This window comes from Trematomus bernacchii, unplaced genomic scaffold (genome assembly GCF_902827165.1).
Source record: "Trematomus bernacchii unplaced genomic scaffold, fTreBer1.1, whole genome shotgun sequence".
Lineage (NCBI taxonomy): Eukaryota > Metazoa > Chordata > Actinopteri > Perciformes > Nototheniidae > Trematomus > Trematomus bernacchii.
The window spans coordinates 6,632,549-6,651,944 of NW_022988098.1; the positions used below are offsets into that span (position 1 = coordinate 6,632,549).

The 19,396-nt window shown below is 40.6% G+C and overlaps 1 protein-coding gene across 1 annotated transcript; it reads left to right on the forward strand.

Annotated features, from left to right (window-relative positions):
• Nucleotides 1-4,520: 4,520 nt before the first annotated feature.
• On the forward strand, nucleotides 4,521-13,050 carry LOC117475641 (bactericidal permeability-increasing protein-like). The gene is made up of 16 exons (XM_034121956.1): nucleotides 4,521-4,607; nucleotides 6,185-6,292; nucleotides 6,369-6,483; nucleotides 7,514-7,642; nucleotides 9,353-9,508; nucleotides 9,607-9,670; nucleotides 9,818-9,878; nucleotides 9,958-10,049; nucleotides 10,182-10,358; nucleotides 10,440-10,499; nucleotides 11,162-11,329; nucleotides 11,414-11,481; nucleotides 11,560-11,602; nucleotides 11,683-11,746; nucleotides 12,497-12,573; nucleotides 12,728-13,050. Exons 2-16 carry the CDS (start codon nucleotides 6,190-6,192, stop codon nucleotides 12,767-12,769), a joined length of 1,419 nt encoding a protein of 472 aa, XP_033977847.1. The 5' UTR covers nucleotides 4,521-4,607; nucleotides 6,185-6,189; the 3' UTR covers nucleotides 12,770-13,050.
• The last annotated feature ends 6,346 nt before the right edge of the window (nucleotides 13,051-19,396 follow it).

Below are 19,396 nucleotides of genomic sequence, written 5' to 3' on the forward strand. Positions count from 1 at the left end.
CGGCTCTTACGATGCTTTGGGTCATTGAAAAACTAATATACTGTATATAGCATTTCTTGCTTTTTGGAGTTTGTTTCTGCACTTACCCTGACCCTAAAAAAAACTTTGCATGAATATGAAACCCCCAGTCATCTGCCAATGTTGTTATTCCCTTTAGGTGAATCTCATGTTGTCAAATAGAGACACGTCCTGGGACAGTGTGTCATTCTGTCACTTTCTCGCGGTGAATAAGATGTTATTCAGTGAGACGCAGACTGGTGACCTGACACAGTTCCATCTGCTGAATATTTAATGATTTTATGTGAGTTTGTAGTCTGCATGCTTCTTGTGTTTTTCTTGAAATAAGTGGAAGGATGTCCTTGAGGATCTTCCGGCCTTAAGGACAGAGCTTGAGATTATGAATTTGCCCGCAGTGGGACCACAGGGTGCCCCGGCCATCTGTGTCATCACATTACCGCTCATGCATCGACAATATCCCCAACATGCCCTTGGTTCTCCTTTAAGACACAAGAGTTCATGGAAATGTAAATAAATAGTCAATAATGTTAAAAGATAGAAGTTTATTAAGAGTGTGTTACACAGCGTTCCTTCATTAGCAAAAGGAGCTGTTCTTTTTATAGAGAATTCTCAAATAAACTCCAATCTGTGAACTCACTTTTTTGGAATATGTTGATTTTTTCAAAACAAGAGAAACGTTTTAAGAACTGCATTTATTTTCTCCTCAATATTTTAACTGGATAAAAGCACAAATGGGCTAGTTATGAGTTTTTGTATCACTCTAAATCTTTCTACAAAGCATTATTAAATACAATACTTATGATGTGTTATAATCTGCTTATTGCACTGTATACATATAGTTAAAGAAATGTGTAAATGCTTTATTAAGAAATATCGTTTGAGTTTTCACTGTGTTTGAAGAGAGCATAGTGTATTTAATCCTCAAAAGGTTAATATAATGTATTTTGTATAACGTATTATATTCACTATTATGAAGCATTACGTTGTTTTTATGAGTCATTTATCTATGTAGTCATTGGTTTATATAGAAAGCATTACCGACTTCTCTGCTTCGCCCTATATTATATGTGGGACATTACTGTATATGAGCATAAATAATAGATCCCCTTATGGCCCATAAAATATTCTTTGTGTGCGCTCTGTACTTAAGATTTTGACATTATTACACTATTGATTTCTGTTCTTTGAAGTAGACAATCACATGATTATGATATTTATTATCATATAGGTATATTAACAATGATTTTAGTAGCACTTAAATTAAGAGCACACTTTAAAAATGCACATAAATCCCAAGGTGCTTTGAGAGCACAACAGAAAGAAAATAAGAAATTAAATGTATTAAAACCCAGTGTTCATAAAAAAGTAAATGGATAAGATATTCACAATTACATTTAGAACATTATACAATGATCCAAAATGTAAAACGTATATCATTTGTTATATTTCGTCTTTAACTTATTGCATGCATCTTTTTTATTCTCATGCAGCATTTTTCATTGCCAAAATGTCTTTTTTGCTAAAGTCTGTTCATTTCAGAAAATAATTTTTCATTTGAAAGTCTTAATCTGTCAATCAACACAAACAGGGTGCACTCTCTTATGATTGGCTGTTTCTTTAGTATAAGCCCTTAATGCCTTATTTTATTTAATGTTCAATAATTTGTGTCTCAACACACACTAAATGAGAACAGATAGTCTTCTCTTTGCAGAAATAAATACAATTTCAATGTGAGTTATAACTGATTTGCACAATCATCGACTGTATTCAACTCATAAATGTTTACGCACAATACTGAGAAGGACGTATGACTTTGTGAAGGCAAACACTAATGTCATTTTGAAGATGAAAACATGAATTGAAAGTCCTCATGCAAGGGTTATGAAAATGAAAGGCTCTTTGTTTTGTGTTGTGTGAATCCCTGAGGGACACAAATATTAAAGGGGGGGTTTCTTGGCAGATCCTTAAAATGCCAGCAGGAGCTGTGCCAGTTTTTTGCTTTAAAAATCACTCTATTCATATCATTGTTACATGCAAGGGGCTTTTTCTGTTTAAGTGCTGCCATGTAAGCAACTTTAATGTCCAGAAGTTGATGTAATACTGCATTCAGCCTCACGGGGGCAGCAGTGCACCATCAGCTTGGAATAGCATTCGGTGGAAACCCTACTGAGTAACACATTTAGATCATGAAAATGACAGCAAACGTAGCTTTACACAAGGAAGATTCAGTAAAATAATCTGCAAAAGACATACATTAAAATTATATTCTATTAAATATCAACAGAATATACAAATTCTGCTCATTTTCAGGTTCATATCAGTATTTAGTGTCTCGACTGTGACATGTCTCCATGCTTTAATGTTCAAAAAGCTCTTTATTTTTCTCATACTGCCTGTGCTGCAGCACCTCTTTTCACCCTCTGTCTGAAACCAGAGCCCAGTCTGCTCTGATTGGTTAGCTGGCCGGCTCTGTTGGGATTGTTCAACCGCTTAGAGATGTCCCGCCCCTTAGCCTATCACGTACAATGTGTTGGAGCGCTAGCCAACAGTAGGGCGATTGTTACAGTGATGTCATCAAAATACATACTGAAACATCTGTGTACTTCTTCCACCTCTTCGAAATACACAAAAAAAAACATGCATTGATGGAGAGCTGTCAGAGCAAAGGGGCTGTCGTGTATTGATAATGTTTTTGTCAGTGTGGGGAATTGAACCAGCAACCATCTGGTTCGTAATCCAACCCCATTGGTCGGAGCTGCTGCCTGAACAACATTGCAACACCAACTTTGAACTTCAGTGCTCACACAGATTCAGAAGTGGGATTACAATTCAGACGTGGCACCTCCACACCTCAGTCTGCAGACGGCAGGATTACAGATGCAGGAAAAGTCTCTCTGTTGGACCTGAGTGAGGACAGCCTGCAGGCAGAGCAGAGCAGAGGAAAGATGAAACTGAACTCTGTGTGAACTCTGTGTGAACTCTGTGTGAACTCTGTGTGAACTCTGTGTGAACTCGTCTTCATCGTCAGTTTTCTCCCCAATGAGGAATACAGAGTGCTATATCGGTCTGAACGCACATCAGACTTTACAATGTGTCCAAATAACCCCAACAAGTCAGAGAGGACTTAGGTAAAGTGTGAATTATCACTGTGTGTGCTCTGCAAACATGAGGCGTGAACAAATGAATGTACAGTTGCATTTCAAACACACTTCCTCTTTTGTGGGAGAGCTGATATTTTGCATATCTTCAAAAAAAAGTACTTACTTTATCCTTCTTGTGAGGATTGTGATTGATTTGTCTCAGCCTTGAATTAAAGATCAACTGTATCATAGAGGACTAATTGTTGTACGATTTGTATAATGAAATGATCTGGTTTCAATATGTCGGAAACCAAACTATCTAAAGTTGAATGAAGACAAGCCATAAGCTGCTTTCTTTGGCTTTGCCTGTTTTTAACCTTAATGTTTGAAATAGTTTAACAGGTTTAAGTAAAAAACGAAATGCCAGCCAGCAGCAGGAGTAATTTTATTGGCATTAAACTTACTTTACTTAAAGTTTGAAGTGGCTTTTATTGAAACTGCAGAAATGTTTTCAGTACTTTACAAAAACCTGATATAGTTACATCCTACCATTGCTCAGTAATTTCAATCACACTGTATGGAGGCTGGTAAAAGCCATAACTGCTGTATTGTGCCCCAATTCTTACTGATAAAAGGACATGGTGAAAAATATACAAATACATCTACAAGTAAGTCACGGGTACGACTTGTATTTTTTGATGAAAACTGTCCAATAAATATTATATAGTTGCATTTCTTTGAATGAAATGTAATTCTATCAGAGCTCTTGAGACCAAATACTGGAAACACCTAACAACAAGTGACGTTTCTAACATTACACCACACTCTCCGCAGTACACGTTAGCACAAGTATGATTAATACGCAGCTCACTGCTTTGTTCCCTTTTCATCATGATGATTCCTGTTTGCTATTGGCCAGTTCGGCTGGTTTATGTTCATCCCCTTTCTTTACGGGAAATTGCCGTTGAAACAAAGCCAACACCAACAAAAGCACATGAGACAAATATGTTGGCACCAAACCTATAAACTATATCAGATTCAAGTTATGTATTTGTACCCAGAGGTAGATTTGGTTTGCAGCAGGTAAAAGACACGATGCATTGTGAGACACATTTTCAAACAACACGACAACATACACATCTTAAAAAAGGACTTTGCAATTTGCTTCAGAGCAACATTTTGAGTTAATAATTGAGATATCATATCAATTATCAAGCTTTTAAAGCACTATTTTGTACAGTTGTTGTTGTTTTTCTTATGCTAAACAACACTAACGTAAGACCACAGTTAGTATTTTGTAATATTTCAGTGAATAAAAAATCAGCACAGTGAAGCAGTGGGAAAACCAACATGTGTTAGTGTTGCTTCATGCGGGTTAGTCCCCTGCCATAGTTTAGTTTCTGATTGGGTAAGTGAATTACAGGCCATGTGCCTCCCTTCCTCTTTCACTCTTCCTTGTTTGCAGTGAGACTCAGACATCAGGAGAAACCTGACAGACTACTGCTTCGGGTAAGAGCTTATATGTGTTTATATGTAAAGATAAGAAAACCGTCTTACGTTTATTCTGAGTTAACTTCAATATGTGAAGGAGCCTTGAATTGTAGTGTCTAGAAATGCTTCTTCACATCAGTATGATTGTTGTATTGCAAAATATGTGGGTTTCTTGTTGTGCCTCAACTGCACTGATTATGAATGTGTAAATAAGTGTCAAGAAGCTGCATATTGGAAACATGACACACCTAATATACCAATGTCTGAATACCAACGGCTGCTGTTGCGGTTTAGGATATGCATTGAGATTAAATATTACTTCCCTACAAAACTAACTTTCAGAATGAAGTGCTAATCTGTTCACAGTCAAAGATCTTTCGTGTATTTTGGTTTCCAATGGTGAAATATGATTTTCTTTTTAATAAGTAGCCTTTTTATCCTGTTTTAACATACATTTTGGTTATTAAAAGCACTCTTTGTCTTGCACCAGACCTCTGATCCTCACGGAACCTTCATTAAGAGAGCTGGGTGGTCACATGTCTTACATTTTTTTTAGTTTAGTGTGTTCATAAACATGTTCAGAGCCCGAATCGGTCAATTTAAACATTCAACAAACTACATTTTAAGCATCGTCACCAACAAAAAGAATGGTTTTAAATGGTGTTTATTAGTGAGCATCTGAAGGAGCTTGTGGACAAACAGCATGTGATCACATTTGCTGACACTGAATGAATGCAATCGTGTCAAGACACAATTACTTTAGTGCTATAAGAAAAATTGCATTTATAATCTGTAAATTCTCTCTATACTGAATCAAACCTAGACCAAAATGGTGGACTGGGTCTTAAATCTCTGCCTGATTTAATTAAAGTCCTGCTGACTGATCAGGGGTCATGTGGTGTCGCCTCCACTGAAGCTCTTTCACAGGCCTCCATTGAAGCAGGAGACAGGGAATAGTTACATTTTTACACCACTATGATTATATGTAGCGGCGTTTCTTTTCAGATTAAGATTTTGTGTTTAAAAGCATTATAGAAAGCAATATATTATTAACCAGTGGTTTCAAAACGTGATATATTGGAACTACTTACAAAATAATGGTCTAGTTGGGCTCAAATTTCAGTTAAAGAAACGACCCATTGCAGAATTACTTTTACTTTTATTTTGTAGTACTACTTTATTTGTACCTTTTATTTTGTTTTCATTCACTTGTAACAAAGTCTGTTTACTTAAATGTACCGGTATATATATTGAAGTAAATAATCGGAGTACTTCATCCATCAAATTTGACTTGACTTGACCAGTGGCACTTCAGGTTTTAACAACAATACATGCATCTTATATGAATGATAGTCTCGATCATGGAGAGAATGTTGACAATAAACAAAACAGAAGTGAATGTGCCTAAAGGGAAAGCCACTGATGTGTAAATAGGAAACGAGTATCAAATAAAGAAAGCATTCATCTAGAAGAGGAAGCCTTGATTGGTTGATTCCCAAACATCATTTGCGGAACAAATAAATATGTCAACATATCTTGAGAACAAAGAAATAAAAACGTTGTGCTGATGATCCTGTCCTTTTTCCTCCCAACAGTCAAGATGTTTCTGTGCTGGTGCCTATCTCTGGTGGCTTTAATCCCTTTGACCACAAGCACCAACCCTGGAGTAAAGGTCAAGCTAACAGCTAAAGGCATTGAATATGGTAAGGTTTGTACTTTTAGTTTTAAATCGCTGATTTCTCCCGAGTTTTAATCATCAATTTCCCTTGATTTCCCTAGGCAGACAAATGGCAGTGGCTTCGATCTTGCAGAAACTCAAAACCATCAAACTTGATGATATGTCAGGGAAAGTGAAGGTGTCTCCCATCGGCAAGGTCAAGTACAGCCTGACGAAGTAAGAAAGCAGTGCATTCATCACCGTCAGTCCTGAAAGTGGATACTTAAAGAAGATTTGTGGGGTTTCCCCTTTTCTGTAATGTGTTATACTGTATAGGTTTGTGTGCATGTAAATGGTCTGCAAAGGCTAAAATCCGAAAAGTTTGAGTGAGTTTTCTCGCACGCACTTCCCCCCCTGTCTGAACTGGACTCCTTTGTGTACTTCTGTAACATAGTGACTGTTGGGGAATAATTTGCTAAGGTATTCAACCTTTGACACAGTTCATAATTTTCTATTCTCACTGTCTCCTTTCCCATGGCATAGGTCTACGGCCATGGGTATTGCTGCTATCTCTCTTAAGGAGGAGCAGCTTGGGCGCATTGTTGTTGAGACAGAGCACACGCTGCCATGAGATAGTTTACTGTTCAGGGACGAAGGTTCCCTGGCGCCAATTCTTTTCTATGGACGACAGCTCTTGTTAGATTCAGGGTCCATATTTGTTTAGTGTCGCTGATGAAGAATGTTGATTATTACACTCCGAACTAATTAAAACCTTGAGCTACAGAAAGAGTTCTTCAGAATTGATGTGGCATCTCAACCGTGTGGTCAAACCGTGACCCGTGACATGTCTTGTCAGTTCTCCGGGCGTAACTCCAAATAAACCATCAGTGTTTGCCATCAAAGCTCCAGCTCTCCACGTGTCTCTTTGAGTCCTGACTCCTCCATTGCTTCAGAAGTTTCCCCCACAGTGACATCACTATGTAACACTCGCGCTTCTTCTATTAGCTAGCGCTCCAACACATTGTAATATTGGCTAAGGGGCGGGACATCTCTAAGCAGTTGACCAATCACAACAGAGCCAGCCAGCTAACCAATCAGAGCAGACTGGGCTCTGGTTTCAGACAGAGGGTGAAAAGAGGTGCTGCAGCACAGGCAGTATGAGAAAAATAAAGAGCTTTTTGAACATTAAAGCATGGAGACATGTCCCAGTAGAGACACAAAATATAAATATGGAACTAATAATTAACTTTCATGTTGTCTTTATAAGTATGAAAATGGTGGAAGTGGGATTGCCAACGGCTGCGCTGGATCTGGTGCCAGGGACCGGTGTCAAACTGTCCATTGTCAACGCTTACTTCCGTTTGGAAGGAAACTGGCGGGTCAAGTACCTCTTTGTGTAAGTGAGAACAGATTTCTTCCTTAAAGGTCACCTATTATGCAAAATCCACTTTTCCATGTCTCTTCTACATCACCATGTGTCCCCTCTGTGAAAAGAGATTCTGAAAGTTTCAGGAAAAAAGATTCTCTCACTTTTTGTCCTGATCCATTTATATAAAAACCTGTTTGAAAATGAGCTGATCAGATTTTGGCCACTTTATGATGTCATAACGATGTTTTGGCTTGTGTAACCATTAGCCAATCACCAACCAAGCAGTAGCGTGGCGTGGGGAAAAAAATGAGGGGAAGCCAATAATACGTCCTTTTTTTGGGGTGGGGGGGGGTGGTCAATGTAACGCTGTAACCAGATGAGTGATTACAGCGCCCGGTATAATTTTACACACATTTGTATCATACAGATGCAGGACTTACACACGCCTGCTTTCTAACCGACAGGTCCGCACGCACTCTCCAGCCAAAACTCTAATAAGCATTCATTCACAAACTAAATCAGGAGACCTTTAACGTTTTACGTCCGATTCGCTCCTTTTTTTCTCGCTGTACACAGCTCCAGTTTGGGCATTGGCCTGTCATCAGATTTAATTTTAGTTGCTGCTGTAGCGGAAGTTTAGTACAATTATTTTTTATTAAATACTCCAAATCTCCACCCTCCATAATTGCACTTGCTTCAGTTGCTTGCTACTTTCTAACGGCGGTGAGAGTGGTGCAGTGACGCTATCTATCTATCGATTAGATTTATGATTCGAAAATTATAAAAGTAGAGTAGACATGTGGACATTATCCGGCTGAACAAAACGTGCATTTATCTAACAGGTTCGTTTTCCACAGACCTTATTTCCAGCTCTTTTCCAAAATCCTATTGAGAAATCCCATTGCTTTTTTGTCGAGGGAACGCGAGCGCAGCTTACTTCCGGGTTTTCGGACGCGTCACTGCACCACTAAGTTGATGCGATTTGATTGGATTGTGAGGCAAGGGAAGCCAGCCGCCTCTGGCTTCCCTTGGCATGGCTCTGACCAATCACAGGTTGGCAGGGGCATGACGTGAGCCTTGTCTGATTGGTCAATCCCTCCATTTTCTTTCACCAAGGGAAGCCAATTTCGACTGGCCTCCTCTCGCAACAGAGAGTGCAATCTACTGTTTTACCATAACATCTAGAGGGGCGCTGTTTCACTCTTTGTAAAATACTCAATGAGAATGGGGGAGAGATGGGCCGGCAGCAACACACAGCAAAGAAGAATTTCCGAAACTAAACGAAGTGTTTTTATTTATTTATTAAAATTATAACTACAATCCGAAAAAACAGGGGAAGCCTGGCTTCCCTTGGCCTCCAGGAGAAAACGCCACTGCAACCAAGGTAACCCCCCCCCCCCCCCCCCCACACCTTATCACCTGAATCTCCTCTGAGAGCACCTTTGTGTTCTTTTTAACCAAATCTCTCTCAGAGGGGCGTGGGGAGGGGCTCCTTATTTTCATCTAAAGTAACAGACAGAGAATCAGCACTTTTGAAACAGGGCTGAAACAGAGGGGATTATGGGATGCTGCAATGATCTGTTTGGTGTTTGGAGCCAAACACTTCAGAGACATGATTTGTATATATATCTGAGACCTATAATATATTGATGAAAAAGAGTATAATAGGGGACCTTTAAAGTTAAATATTTGGGGACATTCAAACCCCTAACCCTAATCCCACCCCTCTCTCAACAGAAAGGACAGCGGCTCGTTTAATTTGAACGCCAATGATATCAGTTTCTGTACAAGTCTCTCCATCACGAGTGACCAGACAGGCCGACCTGTGGTCAATAGTCTCGACTGTGGAGCCAATGTTGGCAAGACAAGCATACATTTTAAGGGTGGAGCCAGGTAAGAAGAAAAAAAATAGAAACAACTTTTTAACCAATTTGAAAGAATACCATTTTATTTTATTTTCGTGCTGCCATATTTCCTGTTTTTCATTTCAGCTGGTTGTACAATCTCTTCAGTAAATACATTGATAGTGCAATACGAAAAGCAATGCAGAAACAGGTGAGGACTGGTTTAGGTATACAGACACTAGTTGGTTTCCAACTGCACTTTATCCATGTTGGGTTCTTTTAAGAATATGTTCCCCATTCAGAAATCACTGTGCAAATGTATTGTGTTTTGGAATTGTTCTGCTCTTGTTTTTTGCAGATCTGCCCTCTGGTGGCCAATGCAGTATCTGATTTGAACAACAATTTGAAAACTCTCAATGGTAAAGCATTATCTTCATGTCAAATATGTGTATGTTTCATTGATGCTGAATATGTGAGAGACTTTCTGTCTTATTGCAGTTCTAGCCAAGGTGGACCAGTTTGCAGAGATTGAATATTCCATGGTGGCATCGCCTGCAGTGTCAAACACCTCCATAGACTTTGGCTTGAAGGTGAGAAACCATCCTGATGCTTTTGTTTGCTCACTTAGGGCTTATGTACAGGAGGCCTAGTATGGTTATCAAGAAATAGACAGTCATGGTTGCGTTGCAATGTTCTGTTTCTGCTGTTTCTTTGTCCTTTAGGGTGAATTCTACAACATTGGGAAGCATCAGGAGCCTCCGTTTTCCCCCGCAGCCTTTTCCCTGCCGCCCCAGATCAACAACATGTTGTACATCGGCGTTTCCTCCTTCACCACCGAATCTGCGGCCTTCGTCTACAACACAGCTGGAGCCCTCAGCCTGTACATCACTGATGACATGGTTAGCTGAGTCCTCCTGGTTCACTCATCTATTTTCTTACAAGACATCAAAATGATATACGACCTTTCTGACTCACAACAGATCCCACAAGGCTCTCCCATCCGACTCAACACCCGAACGTTTGGAGTTTTCATTCCGCAGGTGAAAACAGATTCTACTCATTTTATAAAAAGCATTGTCTTTATAGATTGGTGCATTGCTGATGTATTTTTGTAGGCCGACGCAGAAGTTAGCATCGCAAGGGCTCCCCTCGCCAAAAAGCAATGGGATATTTCCATTGGATTTCAGTGTATTGCAGAAAATTAGATATTTGGCAAACACACCTTTATAATACTAACATGTTTTGTTCAGCACGATAATATCTACATTATTATGATTGAAGCATAATTGAAATCACCGGAAGCTAAAAGCTATTGTTAGGCTATAAACGTGCTACATCATAGTTACATTGCTGCAGATCACCACCGCTAAGCTAAAAGCGCCTAATGTTCTGCGTGATGACGTTCAGTATTCTCTTTTAGACACTTGTTAGCAACCATTGTTTATAAGACACAAATGAACTTCTGACATTCACAAGTGGGTTATTTACTGACCTTATTTATGTCAAAGAATAAAACTTAAAAATCTCTTAAGCTTTTGCTTACAACAGACCTTATTTCAGGCATCTAACCATTCAAAAAAACTTTAAAGTAAAGACGAGGTAAAATTACAAGGTAAAATGCTAACTAATTTCCGGGTTTTAGGGCTCATTTCTGCACCATGCAGTCTATTGTTTTTTTGTCAGCTATATATTTGCTTTTCAGGTTGCTAAGCGTTTCCCAGGTCTGATGATGAAACTGCTGGTGAAGACGGTGAAAACTCCCGTCATCACGTTTGAACCCAACAATGCAACAGTTCAGACCTTTGCCTCAGTGACAGCTTACGCTATCCAACCCAACGCCACACTTACGCCTCTCTTTGTCCTGAACTTGGTAGGTTACACAGCTGGTGTGATAAATAAAAAGCCATTTGTTTGGTTCTACGTTGGTCCCTGTCTCACTATATTGTCTTTACAGGACTCCAGTGTCAGCGCCCGAGTGTTTGTCAGCGGAACGAGGTTGGCTGGAGCTGTCACCCTAAACAAGTGAGTAACTGAAAAAAAAGGGGCTAAAAGGTCTTTGTGAAGACGAGCATGACAGTTTAATTTGCCTCATTTGCACAGAATGGATCTGACCCTGGGGACGAGTTATGTCGGAGACTTTCAGGTGAGAACTCATTCTAACACAAGTCACAGTGTGCACATTCAGTACCAACAAAACTAACGAACCCTAACCCCAACCTGCAGGTCGGTTCCCTCGACAACATCTTCCAAATGGTCCTCAAAATGGTGGTGATACCTAGAATGAATGGTGAGTTCCTGCATTATCACTTTGTACTGTATATGAAATACAGAGACCCGCCCTGATGAGAGGACTGACAGATTGAAATGTGAATGCAATAGACAGGGACACTTTATTTTTCCTTTTTTTGCATTTGAAAATTGTCCACTTTACTGCAGGTTAAGTCCTCAGAAACAAAATGAAAATGCTATTTTCATTTGAAAATCGACAGAAAATTGCATTTGATTTTTTAGAGATTTGGGTATGGAGGAAAAGAGAGAGGGTTGTGTTTTCTGACACTTGGTGAGTTCCCTGACACACCGGGGACACATATTCATGTATAAAAGACGTAAATTATAAATATTTAAAATACACATAAATATATGGGAAATGTAAGATGTAGAGTGAGGTTTCATTTTACATGATCATTTAAATGAAAAAAGGCCCCTATGGGATTCCATAAAAGACAGAAAGGCAAACTTTTAAAAATGTTTTTATCTATTATTCATATTTATTTAATCGTGTTGCATATTGCTAGTTTGCATTTTCATATAAATTATATTGAACCAGTTTTAAAGTCATAATTTGTCCCCTTTTTTTTCAGTTAAATCTTATGTGTTGCATTATTTATTTTTTAAGCAATTTAAGCTGCATTTAATGCATGAAATGTCCAATACACTTAAAACCTAATATAACACTTTTGCGAATATATCATGACCATGTTTCCCACATTAGATTTTTGGGACTAGTTTTTCTAAATGTCTGAATTTTGCTTCATAGCTCAACTTGCAAAGGGATACCCTCTTCCGACACTTGGAAAGATGGAGCTGGTGAACACTCAGCTGCTGGTCCTGAAGGTCAGACTGCATGTTTCCTATAAAGCTGTATTTATTATATGACATGGATTTTTACGAGGGCCAATAACTCGGAAGAAAATATTTAAATATCCAGACAATCTACATAATTATTTGATTTTAAAGCTGTTCTTAATTTTGGTTTATTTCTCTCTAGGACTACATGCTGATTGGGACCGATGTTCAGTTCACGGGTTGAGTGGCATTTCTGGAAGCTTTCAATTCTGCACCATGAAGACACAATCACAGTTCAACTCCCTGACAATGAGAAACAATGAATCATGTAGAAATATTACCGTCAAATGCTGATCACCTGTTCGGGATATCAACCCAGGTTTTCATACTGCTTTTCTATTAAATATGAACCTCATACAATATAGATAGGGCACAGTCTGCTGGACAAGGTTTGCATCTTTTTTTTTAAACAATAAACTCCTTTCAAAGCGGATCAGCACTCTCTGCTGCCAACTTTATGAACAATTTATGACTCAAAGGTTTCTGATTTTGTTTCAATCAGGAGAGACGGTTTTGATGTAAGAATACATATTTATTGCCAGGAATACACAAATGAATGTAATGGAGTTTTGGCGATTAGGCCCCGTTGTGCAGGAGTCTCATTCGGGAGGGGAAAACCGATCCAATGAAACCCCCCGGGGTCTAGACACTGGTGGTGGTGAGTGGATAGTTGGGTTCGGTCTGAAGGGGAGTGGCTTAGCTTGACCCTGGATTCAGAGGGACAGGAGGTGAAAAGGGGTGCGTCGAGTCCATGGATGTATAATAAGGTCGAGTCACCTGAAATGACAGCTGTCAGAGGGGGAGAGCAGATTTAAAAGGGTTAGCGGAGCGCTATGATAGGCTTGTGAGAATAGAGCGAAGTGATTGGTTAAGCTGGAGTGACGCCCCCGATCACTTATTGAGAGGAGAGAGCATAGTAAGTGAATGAGTAAAGACCATGTAAAGACGGTCTTTCTGGTTGAACTTGGGCTGAGCTTCATATCTCACAGTGATGCTACAAATGTGCTGATTCATGACTTTTCTGTAGCAGATTTGAGAGCCGTAGGAAAATAATTATGACAACAGTACAACAAAGATTAGGTCACAGTAGTTTGTGTTAAACAAACGTTATAATTTACATCATCCAAACCAGTTGTATCTTCTTAAAGGGACGGTTCACACAAAAAAATAAAAAATACATTGTTTTCTTTTACTTTGAATGCCATTTTTTTTAATCTAAATTGTTTTGATGTGAGTTACTGTTTATAGAGATATCGGAGGGGAGGTACTGTAAGTCTGCCTTCTCTTGAATATAAACAAACTTTCCAGCACTCAGTTCGTTGTGCTTAAAGCCCCTATGAAACACATTTGAATAAAACTCACCAGCAAAATGTCTCTTTCCAGAAATCGAGACCCAGTTACTTAACATAATCCACAGACATTGTTGTGAGCAGTTTGTTGTAGGAACTATTTTCTTTTTGCCAAATTACATGTGCCAATGTGATTAACGAAGCGTGCAGCGACTCATAGACGAGAAGCTGGTGCTCAATCGTTGATGGGTGAAGTTTGGTTGAAAGAAAATAGTTCCTCCATTAATCCGCTCACAAGACATGTCATGTTTTCTGAAAAAAAGGCATTGCTCTCGAGTTTTTCCAAATATTTCTTTTTGGAGCTTAGAGCAGCACAAGTTCCACCTAGTTGTTATTTTATTAGAGAGTCGTCAGTTCAATATGTAAATAAACACACTTAGTACTGACAGTTTAAATAACATATTGCAGTTTTAATAACTATTACAGCAGTCCAATGTGACCAAAAGTCCATGAAAAACAGCCTTAGTGTGTCTTCCCAAAAAAGACGGCGGTGCTCTAGCTCCCCCATCTTTCCAGTGGTTTCTCTTGTTTCCATCATGGGCCTGTGTCAGTCATGGTTGTGTTTGAGGACACATATTCATCGTAGTTCTTCACCGTGTCTCTCAGAGAGCTGTGACTGAGGGCTCGGCCTCACAAAATCTATATCAGAGACACAAACCATAAAGAGTGAGTGATTGAATGATGGAAGTACCAAATAAAGCCTTAAAGCTCTTGATGATTGTTACTGACTTTGCTTTGACATGTTTTAATTGTTTTTATATAGTGGTAGGTTTGTTACAGTAGTAGCAGAGTTCATGATAATGAGTTTTTACATTATTGTATTAAACACTGGAACACCTGCGTATTTTTCATTTTAGGATAAATAAAGAAACAGTTTCAAACCAAATGTTTTTAATCTCCATCTTTAGGTAAATGTTCCCGATCTTTGAAGTACAGCCTGACAGTAACATGGGTTTAAAAAGTGATAGCAACTTTTTCACCATAAACATAAAACACACACGAGAAATCTTGAAATATTTCTCTACAACATTAAATAATCATGCTTAATGGTGTTTATTAACACTAAAACTGTAATCCGCACAATTTTAATATAATGTATTTTTTATAATGTTTTATATTCATTATTATGAAGCGAGTCATTCTTCTATGTGGTCATTGGGTGTGTTTATATTGCGTTATAGATGCCTTATTTATTTCATTTGAAATCATTTGTCTCTACACGCACATTAAATGAGAACAGATAGTCTTCTCTTTGCAGAAATAAATACAATTTCAATGTGAGTTATAACTTATTTGCACAATCCTCCACTGTATTCAACTCATAAATGTTTATGTTACTGAAAAATACGTATGACTTTGAAGGCAGACACTAATGTAATTTTGAAGATGAAAACACTCATTGAAAGTCCTCATGCAAGGGTTATGAAAATGAAAGGCTCTTTGTTTTGTGTGGAAGCCCTGAGGAACAAACCAAAATATTAAGAGGGGGGTTTTCTTGGCTGATCCTTAAAACGCCGGTAGAAGCTGTGCAAGTTTTTTGCTTAAAAAATCACTGTATTCATAACATTGTAACATGAAAAGGGGCTTTTTCTGTTTAAGTGCCGGCCCAGAAGTTGATGCAATACTGCCTTCAGCCTCAAGGGGGCCGCAGTGCACCATCAGCTTGGCAAAGCATTAGGTGGAAACCCTACTGAGTAACACATTTAGACTAGTGTGTACATTTGTTGCTGAATTTAGCTGAAAATGCAGAAAAAGCTGAATATGTTATTAGTTGAATGTTCTCTGTGTAGAATGATCGAGGGTCGAGTATCTTTCACGACTCAGGTTTATTGTACAGTAAGTCAAGACATTACAGTAGGCAGCAACATGACAACTCGTTCTGATCTTTCTCCCCATTAGCAGTTCTGCTGGACTGACTCCTGTGGTAGTACAGGGAGTGGATCTATAGCACATAAGGGCTATCAGCGGATCTTCCTGACGAAGGATTCTCTTAGCGGTCTGTACTGCTCTTTCGGCATGACCGTTTCCTTGAGGATGGTGAGGACTAGACGTGATGTGTCTGAAGTCCAACCGCTGTGCCAGCTCCCGGAATTCTGCACTGGAGAATTGTGGACCATTGTCACTCACAACCTCTTCAGGAATTCCGAACCTAGCAAAGGTCGTTTTAAGTCTCTGGATGACAAGGGCACTTGTCGTAGATGGTAGTTGTAGTATTTCCAGATACCGTGAATAGTAGTCTGAAATCACAAGGTAGTTGTGCTTGTTATGTTCGCAGAGGTCGAGAGCGATTCTTTTCCACGGACGATCAGGCAGTGGTGTGGAAATAAGCGGCTCCTTCTGTTGAGCCCGCTTCTGCTCCTGGCAGCTCTTGCATATGTTGACAATGTTCTTAATGTCTACAGAGAGCCCCGACCACCAAACTGATGCATTCGCCCTTTCTCTGCATTTTGAGAGCCCCTGGTGTCCCTCATGTATTTTCTGCAAAATGTCTGCTCTCAGTGACCCCGGAACCACGATCCTGTTTCCTCGTATGACTAAGCCATCAGCTTCCGATAGCTCATTTTTCACTTTGGTGTAGTCGCTGATGTTCAGTGGAACATTACTACTGTATTCAGGCCATCCTGCCCTAATCAGCTTGATGACAGCCTGAAGCTCACTGTCGGCAGCTGTCTCTTTTCTGATATTCTCCATTCTCGTTGGGGATGCTGGAATGCCCTGTATCACTGTGGCTACATAGCATGCCACATCTTCTTGAGTGTCAGTCTCTTCCTTTGTGTGTATCAGTGGGCTTCGGGACAGTGTGTCGGCGACAACAAGGGTCTTCCCAGGCACATGCTCTGCTAAAGGTTTGTACCTCATGAGCCTCATTAGTAGACGCTGACATCTCAAGGGGACGTTGTCTAGGCTTTGTTTGTTGATCAGTGGCACTAATGGCTTGTGGTCGGTCTCCAGCCTGAACTGATCCAAGCCACATAGATACTTGTCGAACTTCTCACAGGCCCATACGCTAGCCAAGCACTCCTTTTCTATCTGGGCGTAGCGTGTCTCTGCTTCTGTGAGACGCCTCGAACAGTAGGCTACTGGCTTCCACTCCTCTTCATGGAGCTGGAGGAGGACCCCCCCCAGGCCATAGCTACTGGCATCAGCAGACACCGCTGTGGCTTTAGCCACATCATAGAAGACAAGAACAGGTGCCGTGGTCAGCATCTTCTTAATGTTCTCAAAAGCTGACTGCTGTGAGTGACCCCAGGTCCAGATGTTCCTGCTCTTCAGAAGCTCGTACAGTGGTTGACCTATTGTGGAAAGGTTTGGAACGTACCTACCCAGGTACTTCACCATGCCCAGGACTCTTTTCAGCTCATGGACGTTTCCTGGTGGAGCCAGCTGATGTATGGCTTCAACTTTATCAGGGTCAGGCCTGACTCCTGACTGGTCGATGAGATGTCCCAGAAAGCGTAGCTGGCTTTGCCTGAGGGAGCATTTATCTTTATTGAGTTTTAAGCCTGCTGACTCAACCCGCTGTAGTACCTTCTCGAGTCTGGCGTCGTGCTGTTCTGTCGATGTCCCATAGACCAGGATATCGTCCATGAAGACTTCAACGCCTTCCAGCCCCTGCAGAGTCTCTAGCATTTTCCGCTGGAAGATCTCAGGCGCACTGGAAATCCCGAAAGGTAACCTTTTGAAACAGTACCTGCCAAACGGTGTTATAAAGGTTGTTAATTTACAGCTGGCTGGGTGCAGTGGGATTTGCCAGAACCCACTTGCAGCGTCGAGAGAGGAAAACACAGTTGCACCACTTAGCTTTGCAGTTATTTCATCAGAGGTAGGTAAGATGTAGCGCTCTCTTTTTACTGACTCATTTAGTCTTTTCAGGTCCACACAGATCCTGGCTTTGCCTGTGGTTTTCTTTAGAACTGGCACCATAGGAGCACACCATTCAGTTGGCTGTGTTACCTTCTCGATGACACCGTTCTTCTCCATCCTCTGCAGTTCCTCTTTTACCATCTGTAACATTGGGAAGGGCACACGACGTGCTGTATGCACTGCATATGGTTGAGCCCCATCCTTTAATTGGATTTTAACAGGTTCAGTTTTTAGTGTGCCGTGCTCACCATAGGCTTGAAGGTGTTCACTGGTAGTGAATTTCACTTCATCAACACGCCTCACCAGGTTCATCTCCACTGACAGATCCCGGCTGAGTAGGTTATTGACACTCTGGCCACGGACTACATATGCTTCAAATAGGTAGTTATTTCCCTTGTAACTAACTGTAGCATTAAAGCGTCCCAGACACAACAGTTCACCTCCTGGGCTGTCTAATGGGATGTCAGCTGGTTTCAGTGTTTTTGGTGGAGTGAGTGTGTGAAATGCATCCTCACATAAGACGCTGACATCAGCTCCTGTGTCAATTTTAAATTCCATTGGAGTAGAATCCACCTGGAGCTGTACTGTCCACTGCTCTTTCTCCTCTGCACTGCACACTGAGCCTAAGAAATAATGGGTCTGCTCAGCCTGTACAGTCCCTGTGACCTCATTCACTGATCTATTGCTGTTTCGGCACACTCTGGCCCAATGTGCTATTTTATTGCACTTGTGGCATGTAGCTTTAGCTGCAGGACACCCTTCTTCCTTGCTATGCTGTGATTTCCCACATTTCCCACATTTCCTTTCACTTCCCCCCCATTTTCTGTCTTTTGACTTGCCTTGATGTTGTTGAGGTTTCCATTTGTTATTTTTTTCTTTGAATCTCACCTCCTGTACTGATCCCACTGTGTCTTCCTGCAGACTCACTTGTGCTGCGACCTCCTCTGACTGCCTGACGGTCCGTATCGTCAGTGCTAGTGTTAGGTCCGCCGTTAGCTGCAGCCTGCGCGAGAGCTCTCTGTCTCGTATCCCGACGACAATTCGGTCGCGGATATTCTCATCTCGGCTTGCGCCAAACTCACAGTGTTCTGATAGATCATACAGGGCTCGGATGAAACCCTCTGCCTTCTCCCCTGGCCGCTGGACACGCTGGTGGAAACATGCCCTCTCGTGGATAACGTTCCTCCTCGGGAAAAAGTACTCGTTGAACTTTCCCACCACAACGGCAAAGTCATCGCCGTCATCTTCTTCCGCAAAAGTGAACGACTTGAATATGTTTTCTGCCTCGTTGCCCATGGCATAAATCAGGCAGCTCACCTGCACTCTCCCGTCATCTTTGTCGAGTTTAGTAGCGAGTCTGTACCGCTCAAAGCGTTGCCTCCATTCTGGCCATTCAGTCGGCTTATCAAAAGAAAAGTTCGCTGGGGGATTAAACTTCGCCATTCCGCCGTCTATATTCCTTTACTTTGTCTTGTTTATTTCCTGTGACTCACCGGTCACTTCTGACACCATGTAGAATGATCGAGGGTCGAGTATCTTTCACGACTCAGGTTTATTGTACAGTAAGTCAAGACATTACAGTAGGCAGCAACATGACA